The following is a 20,201-nucleotide window of genomic DNA, read 5'->3' as shown; positions in this document are numbered from 1 at the left end:
CAGAGATAATATAATTTATTCCATATATCAGAGCAATACCCATATTCATCTACCCTCATTTCAGGTTTTGATGCAAAGAAACATTTATTTAAATACTGTTTTCCTCCCCCCTGTTGTTATACTATAGGCTTAAATTTGAATTGTAAAAAATCCTTGAAGATGTATTTCTGCTGCAAAGAATGCAATACATATGTTAACTAATTATAATTTATTGAGAGCAAAATTGTATATTTCTGACACAGAAATTCCTGTTTCTATTATTCTCCTAAAAGCACTCAATTTCCTTACAAATTACTGATAGAAATGTTTCTTCAAGAAAACAAGTTTCTCTCAGTTTAGAAACACTGAAAATAGTTGTTTGGCTGGTAATTTAAGCTCTCTAATCAATGTATGTGCCTAAGATTAGTTTTCATGTTGAAACAATTAGCTCTTACACCAAAAGACAATATACCAGGTAATGGGATCTGATAGCTTGAAGAAAAATGTAACCTTTTAATTGTTTACTGCTGATGTAGCTTCCTCTCTACATATAAAGCCAGCAAAGCAAGACTTGAAAAGTTACTTTATCTTTGCTGGGGTCCATTTTTCTTAACAAACAGAAAACTAAGGTATCAGTCAGCAGATAACCCTTCCCACTATTTATAAGGATTTAGATATAATATAATAATAATAATAATAATAATAATAATAATAAGCAGCTGTGTAAGGTAATGAACTGCAAGAGTTCACAATTTGTTCACTGATGAGGTACTCCTAAGAATTTCTTTTGAAATTAAAAAGGAAACTGCTATTCCTGCAAGATTACTTATATAGTGATCACCATCATTTTAACCATCTGGATTAAAAGGATATGTTGTTGTATAGCCTCTAGAGTGGGTATTTAGGACTGAGTATTCTGAAGAAAGAAATTTTGTTTTCTTCTTTAACATCTTTCTGACATACTCTACTTATTATATCCTGTGTAGACTTGTTATTTCATAATGTTTTGAACTGTCTTGAACTCTCCAGATGCTAGATAAAAAAATATTCCTTTAACTTTACAGAAATACTAGAACTTGCCTGAGCTTTGTTGTCAAAACTGTTCTGGGAAGTTGGCTTGACCCCTGTCCAGTCACAGAACAGATCTAGCCATAGTGGTTTAGATTAAAGTGCCCTCAACTGGAGGTTGCCACCAGTGTGGCTGAGATACTGCTCACTGTCTCCTGAGTGCTCTCTGTGAAAAGTGAGACAGCTTGTTTAAAATCCCTTCAGATATACTCTGTGAAAAATCTTTTCCACTGGAAAGGACTATGAATAATTATCTTATAGTTGTGCTATCTCAGCCTTGGAGGAGCCAGTTAGGCAGTTAGTTTAGTTCTGATAATTTGTTGGATGGCTCCATCTGGATCTGCAAGTCACTTGAGGAATACTCAAGAGATCTTAACAAGAGAGCCAGTTGGGCAAGTTAAAGATAACACTTGAGATTTCAGACCCTCTGTAGTCACAGGTGGTCATTGTCCAAGACTTTAAGGTAAAACTATCTTTTTGAAACATGTATTGTTACCTAGACAGTAGGACTTTTCTTGTGTTATGAAGAGCCTGGTTATCTTGTCTTCAAGATGTCCAGAGCTCCATGTCCTCTGTCAAGAAAACAAACCAATATAAAACCATTTAGCAAGGTAAAATAACCCTACTGGGTACAAACTGATTATTCCCTCAGTGGCAGAGTATCAGGGCCATATGTGAAAAGAATTTCCAGATTAAAATCTTGGAATGAAGTGGGAGTTTTCTCTTTGATTTGAATGATATCAGGATTTCAGGTAAGGAATTTTAAAAAGGTGACATTCACACAGAGATAAGAACTCTATTATTTTCTATTTGTAGTTGCTTTCTTTATGAATTCCCCATTCTCTCTGTGAGCTTGAGGTAATATGAACAGCAATGCAAAATCTCAGTGCTAATAAAATCTGTGCTTCTTTCTTTATCCATATTACAGAGGAGAGCATTAAGGACAGCCTCTGAAAAACTCAGGAATCGCTCCTCTTTTTCTAACAATATTGTATACAGCACTCCAGGAACTCGAGTGAACAGATACATCAGCCGCTTGATAGAGGCCCGGCAAACTGAGTCTGAGATGGCTGACTTGAATTTCATTACCCTGAAGTATAAGCAAATTGAACGTGAAAATAAAGTAAGGGAGTTTAAAATTATTTTTACTAATTTCACTGACCATATGCCAATTAGCACTGTGGTTTTTGTTCGGGTTTCATGCAATGTTTAAATTCTACTCACTATCTTTAAATACTCCACTGGACTGTTTCTCAATTTAGAGGGTGACATTATTTCTACCTTCTATGGAAACACTTGAAGGGGATTAAAAGAAAGATTGGTATTTGTGGTAATCACATATCCTCTGTACAGAGAGAGACATAGTTCTCTCCCAGGATTTTCCTGGGAAGTTGTGAAAAGCTGTGAGAAAGTTCAGAGAAGAGAATGAGAAACAGTTCTTATCTCCATTTGCTACACCTGTTGTGCACATGTGGAATGTGTTATGGATATTGTTTACCAAAGGGTGATTTCTTAATTGGAGACTGGATGATGTTTGGATTGATTGACTAATTAGGGTAAGCTGTACTGGACAGTCTGTAAGGGTTACGAGTTTCTAAGAGTATAGTATAATAAAGTATAGCTTAATAAAGCAATTGATCAGCCTTGTGCAATCATGGAGTCAATGCTCCTTATTCCCCGTTCAGGGCACCATTGCCATGATAGATATTGTCCTACTTGTCAGTATCCTACCCCGTGTTATATATCCTGTGTTTTGGTCTTTCTTTTCGTTCTCCAAACTGTCTGAGTCACTTGTTTAATGATGTCTCATTGCAATGTGTCTGCCTACTCACTCATCTGCTTTGGAGAAGTCTTATTGACAAGATGTATAGGTAGCCTGGTAAGTATTGATCCAGAAATTCTTGAAAATATTAAAAAAAAAAAAAACCAAAAAAAAAACCCCAAACATTAAATCTCTGGACAAGGTTGCGATATTATACCAGTGTGGCAGTGCTGAAAGCAGGGGATTTACTCAGACCATACAAACATGCATATCAGTAAACAATTGTTCCTACCTTGTAGGAGTATTTTTTGTGAATACAAATTATTTGTATCTACAGCCTTTACTTTATGTGTTTGAAAAAACAAAAGTAGTATGGTTTTGCATTAATTTGGCAGTAATATTTATTTTTCCACTGTAAGTCACTATATAGTCTAAGATTTCAGGTCACTACTGCTTCAAGTTAGAAGGCTGTGTGCCATACTGGATCCAAATTTTTTAGGGTTTAAAGTATAAATTTTGTGTTCGAGTTTCCAAAGTAATTTATTATTAGGCTGTAACTTTTTTGTTTCAAAATAAAAAGTCTGCTGTAAATGACATTGAACTTCGGGTCTTTCTGAGACAACACTTTTGTGTTTCAACCCCTGGAAACTTTCTCTCATTAATACTGCACCTTAGTGGAATCAGGAACAGTAGCTGCTCCAAACTGAGCACATGTATCTCATTAGCAGCTGCCTCCAAGTCCACTCATTAGAGTCCTGTCCTGAGCAGCTGAGGTGAAAGAACTTGAAAGCAGCAGCAAGGAGTCTATGGCCTTTTATCATGATGAGTAAACAGAAGGAGGGCCACCCCCTCCTAGTTCAAAGTGGCTGATTTTTTTTCTCAAAAAGATAAACTTATATCTGAGCCTAAACCCATTTTGACTAGTTACAAGGTGAAAGAGAAGTCTGTCAAGGAAACTCTTATGTAGACTTCCGTCATCTGTTTTTTCAGTGCAAATTAAGCCATCATGTTTTTAACTAAGCAGGGGCTTGTTTTATTTTAGGATACAGTTCTTTCTTACTGAGAATGGACAAGTGTAGGTGTCTTGGTATACATGAAATATTTACTGTCTTCACTTCTTCCTTTCTTTAACAGTACCACCAGCTTCAGGATGAGTACTTCACCAGTGCTGTAGTTCTCTCACTAATTCTAGCTGCCTTATTTGGCCTTGTCTACCTTCTAATAATACCACAGTAAGTTTCTGTCTTTTGCCATCATAACTCGAAGTGGAACATCCTCAGACATCCTGCACAGGTCAAAAATTAAAGTCTTTGGAACAGGAATGGGGACTTCACATGGGAGAGTGTCTGTTAGTATGCCCCTCGGTCTAATTGTTATCTCTTTCATTTGTCCACAGAAGATACTTTTCACTATATTTTTTTATTTTGTAGTAGCATGCACTCAGAGGAAAAAGATATATTTCAGTGTTTATTTAAAATTTAGTGGTCATTTTTAACTTATTTAAAGTATTTTTGCATTACAAACAAAGGTGTTACAGCAGCTTTTCTAAATGTGTTTGTGCTACTTTGGATTAAGTACTGGTATTAATAGCAACAGAGATAAAACCCTGCAGAGTTTAATGGGAACTGAAAGTACCCATCCAGCTGCATTGAGGCCTGCATTTATAGCATTCATTGAAGTTTTTGGTATCAACACTATCCCTACATAAACTGCCTAGTGTGTATTTTGGCTATGCACATACAACTTGTAGTCCAACCTTGACTGGACTTAAGTAAACATAACCAAGTGGTGTGTTTAGGAGGTGTCTTATGCCTATTGTTGAGTGATTAGCTAGTGATTACCTCAGATTTTGTCAGTTCTATGTGAGTGCTTACTAAATAAAAAATAATTAGACCCCTTTCAAATCTAGAGGTAGATAGAATTGTGTATAAGGTATAAAAATTATGAATAATGAACTTTTTTCAGATTAGAATATCAAAGCATTAAGAATGAAATTTACTCACTTTCATAACTACTTCAGGGGGAATAGAACTAGCTACAGGATAATGCTTTTGAAAATTCCTTTTAAATTATGGTCCTTTCTATTCACAAATCTCCAGTTAGAATAATACTTCTATATTCTATTATTTCTAGTTTAAAGATTGAAAAAGTTTATTCATGTTAATAAAATAGAAACACTAATTTGTAATATAGTACTTTTCATCTAAAGAATTCAAAGTAACTTAGTCATCATTTACACCATTTCCAGACTAATGACTCTGCTAATTGGAGCATGATTAAGAAGTCTTTCACCTTCTTCTTCAATAAGCCACAGCTGCAGTACATAGCAGTTTTGAACAAATAGAAACAAAGTGTATTAGTGTAGTTGAAACTAGACTGAATTTCTAAGAATCATATAATAGCCTTTCAAAAAACTACTGTCACTTTAAAACAGATGGGCAGAGCTTCAGTTTAAGTAGTGATCTGACACACAAGCTCCAGAAGAATATCACCACAAAACGTAATGAAGATGGACTGGGTTAGTTAAAAAAGCCACCCACTGAATGCTCCTAAGTTCTTTCTTCCAGTGCCTGAGTGGTGGCTTCATATAGCCAAATTCTTCTTGGGCTCTTCCCTTGCTGTGACACAGATGCAAACATGAGCTAAATTAAAACTTCGGAAGTATAGGAAAAAAAATTCTCCACTTTCCCAAGTTTGGAGCTTTAAGCTGCTATTTAGATTACCAAAGTAGTTATACGTGTGGCAAGAGAATGCAAAAGCCAATACAAGGCTTGTAATATGCTACCCTAATGGGAGAAGTTATATATATATATATATATATATATATATATATATATATATATATATTTCAAGGAGGAGATTGGCCAACTAGACAAGAAAATGTTGTAGGAAAGTCAATAGACTTGCTATTCTCACAATTCTTATCATCTTTTGAGCAAAACAGCTTCTCAACTAAAGACACATTTTCTATTCCCAGATGGAGGTGGTCAAAGTAAGGCTACGTTCCTGTCAACCTAAGCTGTCCAATTATGGAGGCACATATGCAGTGTAGCCACTAAAAGCCCTGACTAGGAACCCTTCTAATGTCCGATTCTGTGTTTACTTTTCAAAAAAGCAATGTAGCCCTTTTTAGATGCCAACCTGAATGTCTGTCAGGGTGCCACTCAGCACTACTGTCAGTTGTCAGCTATTGCTACATTACAAGATGTTGTTGCAGACATGTCCCCTGCATTCTTTTCTAGCATCCTGGATACAAGGGAAACCTCTAAAGGTATGAGATCCTGCCTTGATTAGTATTTGTATTCAGAGTCCACACTAAAAGTACCCAGAGTCACCTTCCCATTCTGGGGAAGTACATAGTACACCACACAATTCTTCCAGTTCCTGTATCAGTACAGACTGTTACATTAATTTGAAATCAAAGTCAAATAGTTAGAAACTCTACAGGAGAATTTCACACTTCTGCTGTTAGAAAACAATCTTTTTCCTGTAATCGTTAAGGGCACAGATACATAACTGCCTGAATCCATTGTTCACATGGCTTGTGGACTGACTGGTTTGTCCTCACAAGTTAGATAAGAAGGTGTGAAGATCATGTTATGCTGCTGTCATACAGCCCTGGCATGCGGCCAGGCTGTCCCTGAGCAGAAATCAAATGCACCCACACTGGTGGACTAATTTCTGTCAGCTTGCTCACATCCATAAGGTACTTTTCCAAAAGAAGTTTTCTGGAGAAAGTTCTTGGTTTGCACCACTCTTCTCATTAAGAACAAGCCTATTTTGATAGATCGGAAGAGGGAAGATTAAGAATTTAAGAATTATTAAATCATCTTTTTGAAACATAAGATTTGTCTGACCATTGAGGAAGACTCAAAATGAGGGAGTTGTTGTTTCATTAAAAGACAGGTTTCTCTGATTTTATTTGACTTGCTAAGTGTCCAAATTGGATAACCATTGATTTCTGAATCTTTGAGAAAGAGGAATGAGACAGAAAAAGTATCTGGTAACTGTTAACACCACTGCCAAGGCCAAGTAATTGAGTTACACACTCTACTTGGAAGACATCATGCTGAATATTCTGCACTAGCCTACAATTAGAAAGTGTCTCTCTTGACTACCATACATTTGAATTTTTGAGGTTCTTTGATCTTCCTTCTGTCATCAGAGCAGGGACCATTTACAAGAACATTTACTAATTTCATAGTCTTGAGAGCAGTGGACATCACTGCTTAATTTGCACTGTGATGGTTAGTATAACAGCAAGGTTGAGGAGGACATCCTCCACCATTTATAAAATACTGTTTTAGAAGGACCCCTAACTGTAGTTTGTTCTCACATGTTACTGAGTTGCATTGCATTACTTCTATTGTGTTTTGATTCTAGGAGTACCGTAGTTCTTGTTCTCCTGGTGTTTTGCATATGCTTCCTAGTGGCTTGTATTATGTACCTACATGTCACACGAGTACAAGTAAGTGATTTAAGATTTTGTGACTATTCTTCCTTTTGGTGTCCATGATATGTTTGTTCTTTGGAATATGAAGCCAACAGTGTATGCTTCACAGATTCATAGAGTCTGAAATTTATGTGTTTCAAGTTCCTTATTAAGTAATGTATTAGACACTTGAAAACCAAAGACCAATCATCTGAAAGTAGACTGTTTACATGAGTAATCGTTACAGCAATGTAGCATTCAGTGCCATTAATTCTACACTTTGCTTTTTGCTAAATCTTCCCTGAGCACCTACCACTAAATACTGTGTTTAAATCAATGGCTTTAACCTGACTTTTACTCCTTTCTGACTACACAGCACAATAGTCCTCTCTTTCATTCCAGCTGGTCTGGGTGTAAAGTCCTGCTAACATCCCCTCTGTTTTCAAAATTTTTCCTGTCAAAACAGCAGCTGTTTTGATGGTGAAGCACAATGTTTTGCACACACACAATCCTTAGCCTTTTAAAAACCTTCAGTAATGATTAATTCTCCTGCATTGTATTTCCACAAGAGTAATGATGCAGAAGGACATTTGGTTGTTTTAGGGGAGAAATAGGTATGCCAGACCAGAATACAACATCTACAGGCTAATTTTCTGATGAAAGAAATCTCTACTGGATTAATATAAATTTAGTCTTTTCAGACAAATATCAGGAAAAAACACCTACTCATTTAATGAGCTTTTCTGATTTGGACACACTAATTTTAGTTTTAAAAAGTGTCCTTTGGCAGAAGAAAAGCATGTGTTTTCATGGGAACATAAATAGTATATCAGCCAAGTATCAGGTGCTGAAAAGAACCTTATTTATGAACTTACAAAATTTTTTGTGAGTAACTTTGATGATCTCTTTTTTTTATTAGGGCAGAGTAGTTTATCATCTGTTCTTCTCTGTATAGATCGTAGAAATGCAGACTAAGTTTGTAGCAAGTTTCTTCTCTTTATACAATTTACCTGGGGCTAGTGCAAACATAAGAAGTATTCCATCTGTTTTGTCAGTCAAGAAAATTTGTATTTATTCCAGGTTCCTCCAGAGATTCAATACTATACAGGATCAAATCCAGCATTAGACAAATAAAGAAATATAAAACCTTAGAATATCACAATTTAAAACTTTATGGCAAAAAAAGTCTTATAATAATTAAAATTAATATTATGTTGATAATGGATATACAATTGTAAAACAATCATTCCCCTATTTTAATCAGTTTTATGGCACTGACTTGCTCTTTTACACTGTGCAAGTGACTTAGCTTCTCCATGCTTTAGCATTAAATACCTCACTCATAGAAGTACTTTAATAATATTTTACTGTACTCATTACCTAAAATTTTGGTAATTTGACACTACTTATTTAGTTAATAAAAATTTCTCAAATAAAGAAAATGAAGCCCAAAATTCTATGCAATCATAAAAGTGTCGATACAATTTGGAATGACATAAAGTCAGAAGTATAAATCTTAATAGTGTCAGAATTTTAATTCAGACATGTCTCATACTTTATCTTTTAAAGGTCTGTTTACCATTTTAACCCAATAGCCTAGCATGTCAACATTTAGAACATGTATGTGCTACACAGATCAAAAAAATTGTCTGTGCAATGTGTCAGGACATGTGATCTTTGAATCCATATTTTGCTTTATCCCTATTAAGTATTCAGCATTATCTTCAAACCACGGGTATTATCTCTTTAATAAGCAATAGACAGCTTATTTGGTTGCAATCTTAATTAATGGAATAAATATTTTTTCTTCAAGCAAAATTATTTTGTATTTTATTTATATGGATAAAACCACATAAGTTCCACCTCACTTGTATATAGGATTCTGGTCTGTCTAGTTAAGTGGACAGTTTGATGGGTAAAATACAATGGGGATAATCACATTCAGAGCATAGCACTTTATGGTTACCTTGAAACCAGTGTAAGTGCGATACTACAGGAGTTTATCCTGGATCCTATCCTGTCAGGCATTTTTATCAACAGCCTGGAGGAGGACATGGCAAATACTCGTGTCATGTTTTCAAATGAATACAATTTTGTGAGTATAGTTGGCAGGATGATTATTGAGAGGGTTCTAGATAGGTTAACAGAATGGGCAAACAGGAATCTTATAACTATAGAATGTATATTGCAAAGTCCAGGTCCTAAGAAGAAACAATGCTGTGCAATGACACAGGAGGAATAACCAACTCTGCAAAAATTGCCCTGAGACTCTGAGGTTCAAGGCAGACAGTACTTTTGAGCACCCTGAGGTCCCTTCCAATCAGAACTGCACGATAGTGATGAACGAATGCAGAAATAGTCTTTTTTCATACTGTAATTTTGAACATTGCTCTATCTCCCTTGAAACACAGCTTTTCAATCTCAGATTCCTATAATCTGAGCTATTTTTTCTTCAATATGCTCAGTTTTATTTAAGGTGATATACCCCAGGTATCCCAATCTATTTTATTGATGCTAGTACTTACACTGGTGTAGAAAATTAACTCAGATCTATAATACAATTCTACTACTGATATATTGATTGCTCCACACCTATGTTTACATGGACTTAAACTATATAGAAGCTAGAATATATTTGTAGATTCATGCTTACTTTTTTTTTTTTTTTTTTTTTTTTTTTTTTTTTTTTTTTCTGTAATTGCTGTATTCTGAAGGCTACAGTAGTCTTTCTCTGACTGCTAGGCTACCTGCTGGAAGCTATGTTTTTGAGGCTGGTGATACCCATGAAATGAACAGCTTTTCTTCAAAACTGTTGACTTTCATCCAAAAATCAGGTGTTTGCTCACTCCATTTAACCTTAAGTGAAATTCAACCTTGATAAATCTGAGCTTCCTCCTTTTAAAGAACACAGGATAGTCCCCACTTTAAATCTGACTGTTTCTTGGATTATATCCTTGACCCTTGAAGTCACTAGAAGAAGTCCTGTGGTCTGAAAGATACATCTAGTAGATAATAGAAGCCCCAAATATTCTTAGTGCAAGGGGAAAGGAAGGAAAGCAGCTTTACCTGGAAGCAGAGTTGATCAGAATGACTGGAACAGGCCTAAAGTGCGCAGCCTGACAGACTTACCCTTCCTCTCTCACATTCTGCCACAGGCTTCATAGCAGCAGGAACTTACGCTTAATAGTGTGACAAATGGAATCAGGCTAAAAGTGGAGATAAACAAAATGTTTTCAAGACTCCATTTCACCACATATTTTTGTTGTCTACTGCTGTTTCTGAAAAATTCAATATTTTTATGAGTCGCAATAATTAAAACTACCCTGGTATTTAACCTGCCTATTTAGCAGAAGACACGTATACCATTCCAAAATTCTATGCTATCAAAGTATGTTCTCTTGGATCACAATTTGCAAGGCAAAGGAGCTGAAAATTTGCAACTCAAAAGTTGCTTTGGATACTTTCCCCATGAGAGCAAAATCAAATGCCATCCTAGAATATTATTTGCATCATGAGTAGACATACAACTAAAACTTTCTAAGAGTTTTAATCATAGTGAGAAATAATATATAGCAATAGTAATTTTACATTTATTATCCCCAAAACTGTAATTACCATTAAAATACACTTACACACTAACGGTTACTCCACAACAATAACTGCAATTTCATAATTTGCAGTACAGGTGAAATTTCTGTATCCCTTATTCACTTCTCTTTATAGACTACTAAAAAATAACAACCCCACTTTAAAAATACTTTAAATATTTTATATATACTTTTTTTTTCTTTTTTAGTGTTTTCCAGGGTGCCTGACAATACAAATTCGTACCATTTTGTGTATTTTTATAGTGATCTTAATATACTCTGTGGCTCAAGGCTGTGTGGTGAGTATTTAAATCAAGTTTCACTTAAATTAACATTGCGTTTAAAGAACATACTTGTGAGATCCCTTAAATACATACCATATTCTTATCTGATGAATTCCTATTTGTTTTATTTTTCATATTTGCAGAGCATGCTTCTTCAAAACTAAACCCCTTTGCTGCAATTGGGATTTTCATTGGCCTGAGACAATGTATTGAATTAGGAATGGCAAAGCCATTAGCAAATTACACAGATAATACCTATTCAAAATCAATATAAATTTTTATTTCAAACTTTAGCATCATGTGGACTGCTGGTGTCATGTACTTTATGGGAAAAACATTTTTTAAATGTTCAACTTGCTTACTAGTTCAATGGCTAATATTTTGTGACAGACAAGGCATGGTGTCAAAACAAGATTACTATTTCTATTTGACAACTTATAGAAGATACCTCTGTGTAATAAGGGGGATATTTTTAGTCCAGGCAGATCAGAAAAGATAGAGAGATCTTAAAATATTGACAGTTTTGTGTAACAAGAAGAGGTGCTTACATTGTGCTTCTGATATGATCCATTCATATCCAATGTCTAAAAAGCTTGTTATTTGAAGTGAATGTGCTCAATACTTCTGAAAATTGAGCTTCCTTTTCTGTAGATTAGCAGAGAGTTCAACATGATCAACTTCAATTGACATGGTCTTCAAACTTCCACCTAAGTATTTGTCAGTCAATTGCCTTGACCAATTCCTAGCACTCATCTTCAGCATTTTGGCTGCTAATGGTAATGCATTAAACATGTTAGGGTACTCAAAGGAAAGAATTCACATAAAAATAGCACATGAAACACAACTGGAAATGCTGAGAAGGAAGATGTTTCAAATTATGCTTCTCTGCAGGAATTTGACAATGTGTTCTGACCAAGAAGACATGAGCTTCAGTGCTGAGATGCCAAGCCCCATATTTTGTATTTTGTATTTTGTGTATTCACTTGTCCCTGGACCTGCCCTGAGAACATAGTAACTGGTTTATCCCCATGAACTGACTGGGCCAACGGTCCCTTTTCTGTGGATTCAAATGTCCTGAGAGGAACCAAGAATTGCTGATGTTGAGACATTTCTGGGAATTCCTGAACATCATCTGTGTGAGTAACACACAGCCTTAATAGCACACAGATGCATATATGGTTCCTAAGGTGGACATAAGCACAAAATGCATAGAGCTTTGCAGTGATTCCAGGCTAGCTTCTCAGCAAATTCTGTGTATCTGACTTTGGAATTGACATGAAAGTTATTACAGCTAAAACCTTTGTGAATCAGCCTCCACAGATCTGACCCTTACTTTGACCAAGTGAAACAAGCACCATTTCTGCCACTTAAAGTTAGTGAGAATGAGAAATAGACATCGTAAGCCCTAAGGCAGTGCTGAACAACAGTGGAAAACAAATTAGAATTCAGAAGTTCTGACCTCCAATAAGGGAATGATCATTCAGTTACAACTTAGAACATAATTCATTCCTGAACAAAAATAACTTATAACCTAAGTAGAAATGTTTAATCAGTAGAAATTATTAGTTCCTGCAAAGTAATGCCTCTAGAATTGTCATCTGTCAGAAGAGCTAGATGTTGACGTTCCACTACTGGTTGTATAACAGATGATATTTTCCTGAGTGAATTCCAGATCACTGATGAAGCCCTCATGCATGTGTATGTTTTTGGATAATTTTATGAAAGCATTTTTAAGGATATTGAACAAAATACTATTAAAAGGGATTTTTCATTTCACTTTCCCAATCTCATTTCATAGTGTTACCTATTATGAGTTTAACTCACATTTGTTTATGTATTATGTCTCAACTTTTTAAGTTAATACAACCCCTTCTAAAATACATGGTTTGATCACCCTTCAGGATGTCAGTTACTTTACAACATGCTATAAAATTTCATTGTCAGTGGTTGGGATGAAATAAAAAGGTCTTATAATGCACTTCAAAAGAGATGTTTAAGTACAGGGCAGGGCTTATGTGATGGTGCCTGTTAAATCAATTTCACACTACAATCCCACTCTCCCCTACTTATAATAACTCTTATCCTTTTCCTTTGTAAGGGGTGAAGGTTGGACTGCAGTTAAAATTGGAGCTCTAGGGACTTGCACTATTTGCTAAAAATTCCTCTCTTCCTTGGGTAACAGCTCTGAGATATGTACATGACATTGTCTTTAGGAAAAGCAGGTTAGATTTCCCCAAATTTCCCATAAGAGATATATGAAAAAATTTTATTTCCTAGCATAAGAAGGAAATGGAACTCCTTGGATAATGAAATGACAGGGGTAATTAAAGATGAGTCCTTTTATTTGAAACATATGTGACAGCAGAAGTAGCTGTGACATGGGAAAAGATGTTATGTTTAGTTTTTCACTCAATAAAATATTTTATTTTGTATTTAAGTAATTGAAGTTTATGTGATTTACATAGTCAGCAAAACAATAATTTATCTCTGTGCTCTGTAAAAGAGCCTTTTTCACCTGCATGGCCAAATAAAATGTTAACTGAAGTTCCTTAATTTTGCAGGAATATCCTGGCTTGAGAATCTCTTAGGTTGGAACACTGAGAGGGAAACTATTCAACTAAGCCCACACTTCAATTGGTTGCCCTTATTGGCATCTAATTAACAAATTGTGTCTTTCCCCTAAAACTCAGTGGAGCATTGCAGGAAAAGGAGATTTTAATACAGCATTGAGCATAGTGGGAACTCCACAGGCATATTTTTTCCAATTAGCAATGAACTACAGTCAGCCTCCATAGCAACTACATTTCTGTTTATTTCATATTTAACATTCTTCCCTTCTCACCTCTCCTGTCTTTTCTAGGTTGGCTGCATGCCTTGGGTTTGGAATACCAATTCCAGCAGCTCAATAGTTATAATTTCTCCTGGTGGAACAAATAAAACAATGAATGAACTTCCATGTGACACAGCCCACTATGCTTTCCTTTCCTGTGTAGTGGGGACTCTCACCTTGGCAATATTTCTACGTGTATCTTCCTTGCCAAAAATTATTCTCCTGCTTTTTGTTACAATTTTGTACATAGTTATTCTGGAACTCAGTGGTTACAGAAAAGCAGTGGGGTAGGTATCTTGCAAAATTAGGCAACGGGTAATTTTCTATAGATAGTCACACATTGACTACTTATTTCTGAATTGTCCTCTAGTGTTCAGTGCTGCCTAGGAGTAGAGCATAAGAAACACATCAATCATCCTTTCCCCAACAATTGTAGGACCTACTAACATCCATCAACAGGGGAGCAGCTTTTGGGAGCTGGCAACTGTTGCCCCATTGTTCTGTAGTTTTATACTAATGTACCCCAGCTGAACACTCTGCAGTCTAGCTATCCTATGGAATAGAAAAACACAGTTAAAAACTTAACTGCCATATTTCAGCAGCCCTCAATCAATCGCAATTTCAATAAAGCTTTTGAGCTTTTCAATGTTTTTATAATTTCTAATTAAAAACATGCACACACATTACAATAATGCATAGCATCTAAAAATCCTCAAGAGTTGCATGTTGGTGTGATGCAGTGGTCAAATGTACTCTCACCCATCTCCCTGCTCAGATGAGCCTAGTGATTAGGAGGTACCCATGTGTTCTAAACTAAGGATCTGATATTAAATGTGCAGTGTTAGGTATTAGACGTGGAATAACACATTTATTTTCTTCGTCTTTTTAAGGGGCGGCTCCTTTTACATGCGTGGCTATGAACCAATACTAGCTATTTTGCTATTTTCTTGTGCTTTAGCACTGCATTCAAGACAGGTGGACTTGAAACTGCGCCTGGACTACCTCTGGGCAGTGCAGGTAAATCACAGGACTTCATAGTATCCATGCACACAAAATATTGTCTGACTTTTTAAATTGGTTTTCAAATACTTTCAGGACAAATTACTTGGACTCAGACACAAACTTTTTCATGTCTTTTGGGGTTCACAGTGAAAGATTATTTTACAGCTTTCTTTCCACAGATCTATACAATTCATTTTTCCTGGAGAAGTGATTTTTTTTGTTTCTTAGCAGTTGCTCCAGTATATCATTAGTCAAACAATATATTTATATCTAAGATGCATTAGGAATAAACTGTTAACAATATAAATTTGAGATAAAGAAATTAAATCCATGGGAATTTTTATCTTATATTACAAAAAGGAGTGAAAGTAAATCAGGTAAATATTCAGGTAAACTGAAAAGAAGCAGGTAAAACTGATAAAACGAAATATTTAAACCTATATTATAAAAAGAAACTATGGAACTCTTTCCCAGAGGGAGATCAGAAATTTATTTAGATACCAAGTGCAGGGACCATTTTTGAAAATATGTTTCCTAACTATCATAGACACAGCAAAAACCTATAGAGATTATATTAGCCATAACATGGTCATCAGGATATGTCTACCTCCTGTCACACCTCTCAGCAGTCTAATTCCCACCTCCAAAGTGTTATAAACTGGCACCCAAGGGAAGGAGAAAGTTGAATATGTAAGTTTATTTGGTGGAATTTGGAAGTTTTCCAAACTTACACACCTGTTCTCACCTGCACCCTGTTAATTATTTTGTCAAGAGGACCATTTAAATCATTATAGTGCTTGCTTTTACACATAACATAATAAGACTGGAACACATGGGTTACTGGTTGACTGGAACATATCCCTGGCTCCACTGTATTACATAAAATGGAGAAATCAGTTATGACTTAGTTCTATTGTCTTCTGCTTGAAAAGTTTTTCCATCTAGCAGTTAAGCTGTGGGGGGATTTCTTGTTTGACTTGATGTCCAAGACTGTGTTCCCTTTTTTTATGCTTTAAGATTATCTTGTTCAATAATTTCTCTCAACTCTGTACAGTTCAACTGAGTGTAATCATTCAATTTAATTTTTGTCCTATGACCTTTAGTATTGATAACTGCTGTGAATGTTAGCCTCAGAAGGTTGTTTTGGATAAACTGTTACTAGTTTCTCTTTGCTGTGGTGCCAAATACAATTTGCAGATGGAAAAAAAAGATTGCCTGATTTTGAAATTCAGTTCAGCACCTGCCTTGATGGATGGTCTCTAATTTGATATGGGTTGGCACATAGCGGAAGTGAGTGCCATCTGATCTATTAATACAAAACCTTCTGTATGTTATTCCTAGCCCTGAAATAGAGTAGCAGTGCAGTAATGTACCAGTTTCTGCTATCCTGTGACCTTTCAGTGGAACAAGAGAGAGTTTCAGCATCTTAAATACTTTTCATCATTTCAGCAACTGCAACTTGCATGGCAAATTGTGAATCCCTAATGGAAGTACTGCTTAAAGATTCTTAGTTTTAAGTTAGCTTTTAATTAGCAATTAATCAGTTAAAAAAATTGGAGTACAGGAGTATGGCATGGTTTTCTAATGAAAGACCAGACCTGGACTTGGACAGTGGTAAAGGAAGAAATATGGACTTTTTCTGTTTTCTTAGAGACAAGTTACATAAAAATACCTAGTCATCATCACTATTGTTAAAACCATTGTGCACTTTCTCCAAGGGACAGTAAGAGGAGATAAGAGACATGAAATTTCAGGATTGTCCACCGGCATTTTCAGGTACCATTTCAAAAAGTGTTTTTCATCTGAGAAAACCAAATGCCATTTTCAGATCTTTTCAATTGTAAATCAGAGATGTATGTGGTGCCACCTTGTGTGTGAGGTTTGTGTGATAATAATGAGAAAGGAAAAAATCCGTTTAGGTAGAAAATTCAGAATTTAGGGATCAACATAACTAGCATTCTTTGAAATCAGTATGCTGATTTCAAATTATTATTATTTCAATGATTATATTCTTGGCCTCTTAGATTATCTAGGCATATACCTTTCATCTTCTCCTTTCCAAGTGGAAGATCTATTCTCTGTACAGTAAGTAATAGTGGATAACACGTTAAAAGAAATTCTGTTCTGCTTTCCACTCTGTGTATTGGTTGTAAATGATACTGAGTCCAAGGTCTAATTGTCATAACAACCAGGAGTGCTGTCCATGATGGATGTTACAGAAGTTGTTCTTTTGCTTACCCATTCAAATGAATAAGCAAAAAAAACCAAAAAACCCCAGAACATGGTCTTTGAACTTGCTAGGTTCAGGGAACATTGTTTATTAGAAATATCTATATGTTAAAACTGCCTTTGAGTAGTTAGAAAACTCCAGGCCACTAATTGTTCAGCAGCCTTTAAGAGGTGACAAATAAGAGCCAGTTTTCTGTAGCTGCTGCACTGCAGGAGCCTTCTATAAGGCTAAAAGCAGTCTTGGTCATGTTTCTCTACAGCCATAGTACTACTTACTGTTAAACCATGTTGGCTTAACTTGGTTATATTTCTGGTAACAGAAGTTTTAGAAAGACCATTGACTTAGTGCACAGGATCTATGGAGATTTTCTGTTTTGCAAAGTGAGTGTGCTGTTTCTTTGTCCAAACACTGAATTGAATGAACCAAATGCTAAATGTAGATTTACATCTTCTAGTAGCCAGTCCCTGCTGTGTGAAGATATTCCTGTCATTTTAGGAAGCTTTTCAATTGCTGGCTCACATCTGGGGGAATTTCAGACAAATTTCTGGAAGCTTCAAGCACTTTGTTTGCATACTTTTAGTAACATTCATTATTGGGCTAATCCTGTAAAAAATGTTCTCAGATGAATAAAAGCATTTGTGGCATAAACTGTAATAAAAAGGATTTCATAGATAACTTCTTTTATTGCATCATGAACAACAGTCCAGTACTACTAAATTATACTTTAAACCGTGAAAGTACCCCAAAACTAATCATAGGAATACATAGATACATATCCAGTGGTCTGTGCTAAGGTCTGAGGAAAACATAATTCAACACATTTTTTTTCACCCCATCAGGGGAAAAAAAAGTACTTTGAAGAAGAGCAGTTTCAAACAAGAAAAACTGATTAAGAAAAATTACACAGTTTCAAGACAAGTTAATCCGACTTCCACTCATCTAGGCTGCATTATCAGAACAGTGATAATACAGTAGAATTTATGTACATTGCATGGAAAAATACTTTTTTATGGATGATATGTTGTTAAAACATTTATATTTGTAACTTCTGTTCACCAATCAGTAGTGTTATAGTCTCTTGTTGATTTGCTATATATTTTTTTTTCTGTGCCAGATTTAACTTTTCTGAATATCACAGTATTTTCAGAAAATATCTGTTGGTTGTTTTCTTGATATTTTTAATAGGCAGTGGGAGGAGAATTTAATTTTCTGCATAACATTATTGTGTAACTCTCTGTTTGTCATATGACAATAACTATGAATAGCAAATATAGGAGATTTTACTTATTTGTGACTGATAATCACTTTTTAGTATGCAAATTATTTAACAGAACTGGGAGGGGAAAAAAAAGTAAGGAATTCAGGAATATCCTAAAACTACCAAAAAATGTAGTTGCTCACTCACCTAGGATTTGTCATGGGAGGAAAACAAGAATAATACAATTATATGACTTCATTTGATACATTCAATTGGTGCATTCTTTAGGGAATACCAGAATATCATTCTGCTGTCTTTTCTAGCCCATTACACTCGCAAGAAATAAGAATTTTACAGCCTACAGGCAAGACTCACCAGGTGTCTTAGCACTTCCACTCAAAAACCTGGTGCTACAAAAGTAGTGTGATGTGTTTGTTCCCTGTGGATGTAGTGCCATCTTCAGGTGCAAAAAAAGAGATTCTCATGGCATTGGTGCTCAGCTTCTTTTTAACTGAATCTTGAAACTGTATTCTCATGTGGTATCTATTTAGTCAGTGACCATTCTACAGCATTTTTAGGCTTATTAAACTTTCAGGTGATAAAACTGTTCAGACCACTTCCCAGACAGAGGATGGGTAACCACTTACCAACATTGTAAAAACTGTAGGATCATGTGTAACTATGTAAAATGCAGTAGAGGTTAGTTAGATTGATATAAAAAGTCATAGTAATAAAAATATTTTAAATTCTGTCACCATTTCCAGTGCAGAAATAAAGCCTGCTTTTAAATACTGCAGCTCTGCAAATACAGTTGGGTTCCACAAAATGACCTAGCTGCCACAAATACCAAATAGGTATAAGCGAACAGCACAATGTGAAAAATTCTATTGGTCATGCCAATGCACTTTCTTTCTTGTTTATTTTCACAATAATCTGTCTTGTTTTTTGAGCTAGTAGCTATTGCATAAATATCATCCTGTCAGCTTTCCTTAATTAACCAATGGGAATAGGGTCAAATAGATGAAGGTTTAAATGCCATTTAGCTGTTTGGATAATATTCCCACCAGGAATGTAAATGCCTGTGATCTGTGCTATTTTAATCTTTCAGCCCCAAGTACTCCTTCTCCTTTCCTAGTGTCTGTTTTTCCTGAGAAAGAATGATGCCTATGCATCCTCTAATCACAGCTGCTCAAGAGTAGGCATTAGAAGCTCATGAGTGACAAGGAGGAAGGACAGTTTTCATTGCACTTCCCTGAAAGGCAGAAAGCAGGAAGCTAGGAAAAGGTCCAGAAAATACCAGTAATTGGCTTACTTCCCTCCTATATTATCTCTTTGATGGGATAGTTTCAGAGTCCTCACTCTTGAATATGACCAAAGTCTTTTTTTACTTCACCTTCCCTCCTTTATCTTCCCTTGTGAGAGATGCAAGAAGACATTTCCTCTTTCCCCAAGCAGCTCCTGAGGAATTGAATAAATGAGAGCTGTCTTAGGCAAGAGTGCAAGGCAAGAGAATAAATACTCAAGCTCTGTGCAATAGTAGCAGAGAAGGCACACTTCAGTTCATATTCCTAACATATTACTTCAGTAATAAAGCAGGATGTTAGGCATAGTATGTGGATGGTTTAAGTGCAGTCCATGCAGAGACTCCATCTTGGGTACCAGGAACAATACAGCAGTATTGACCCAGTGTGTGGTCTAAGATAATGTGCCTCTTCTTTTCAGCATGAGAAAATAAATCAGAAGGAATGCTATGCTAATTCCATGAATGTTTTGCTTCTAGTTCTGGAGCTAGATCAGGCAGGGCTAATACAGCTTAGTTTTCAGGACAC

The 20,201-nt window shown here is 35.6% G+C and overlaps 1 protein-coding gene across 1 annotated transcript in view; it reads left to right on the top strand.

Annotated features, from left to right (window-relative positions):
• The window catches only part of ADCY1 (adenylate cyclase 1), a 151,098-nt gene that overhangs the window by 118,008 nt on the left and 12,889 nt on the right, over positions 1-20,201 (top strand). The window contains exons 9-14 of the mRNA XM_066544840.1: positions 1,976-2,170; positions 3,944-4,041; positions 7,193-7,277; positions 11,038-11,127; positions 13,973-14,229; positions 14,833-14,959. Of these exons, the coding sequence (XP_066400937.1) occupies positions 1,976-2,170; positions 3,944-4,041; positions 7,193-7,277; positions 11,038-11,127; positions 13,973-14,229; positions 14,833-14,959 (852 nt within the window). The remainder of the gene's footprint in view (positions 1-1,975; positions 2,171-3,943; positions 4,042-7,192; positions 7,278-11,037; positions 11,128-13,972; positions 14,230-14,832; positions 14,960-20,201) is intronic.

The sequence above is a fragment of the Molothrus aeneus genome, chromosome 1 (genome assembly GCF_037042795.1).
Source record: "Molothrus aeneus isolate 106 chromosome 1, BPBGC_Maene_1.0, whole genome shotgun sequence".
Lineage (NCBI taxonomy): Eukaryota > Metazoa > Chordata > Aves > Passeriformes > Icteridae > Molothrus > Molothrus aeneus.
This window is presented reverse-complemented; position numbering and strand designations above follow the sequence as displayed.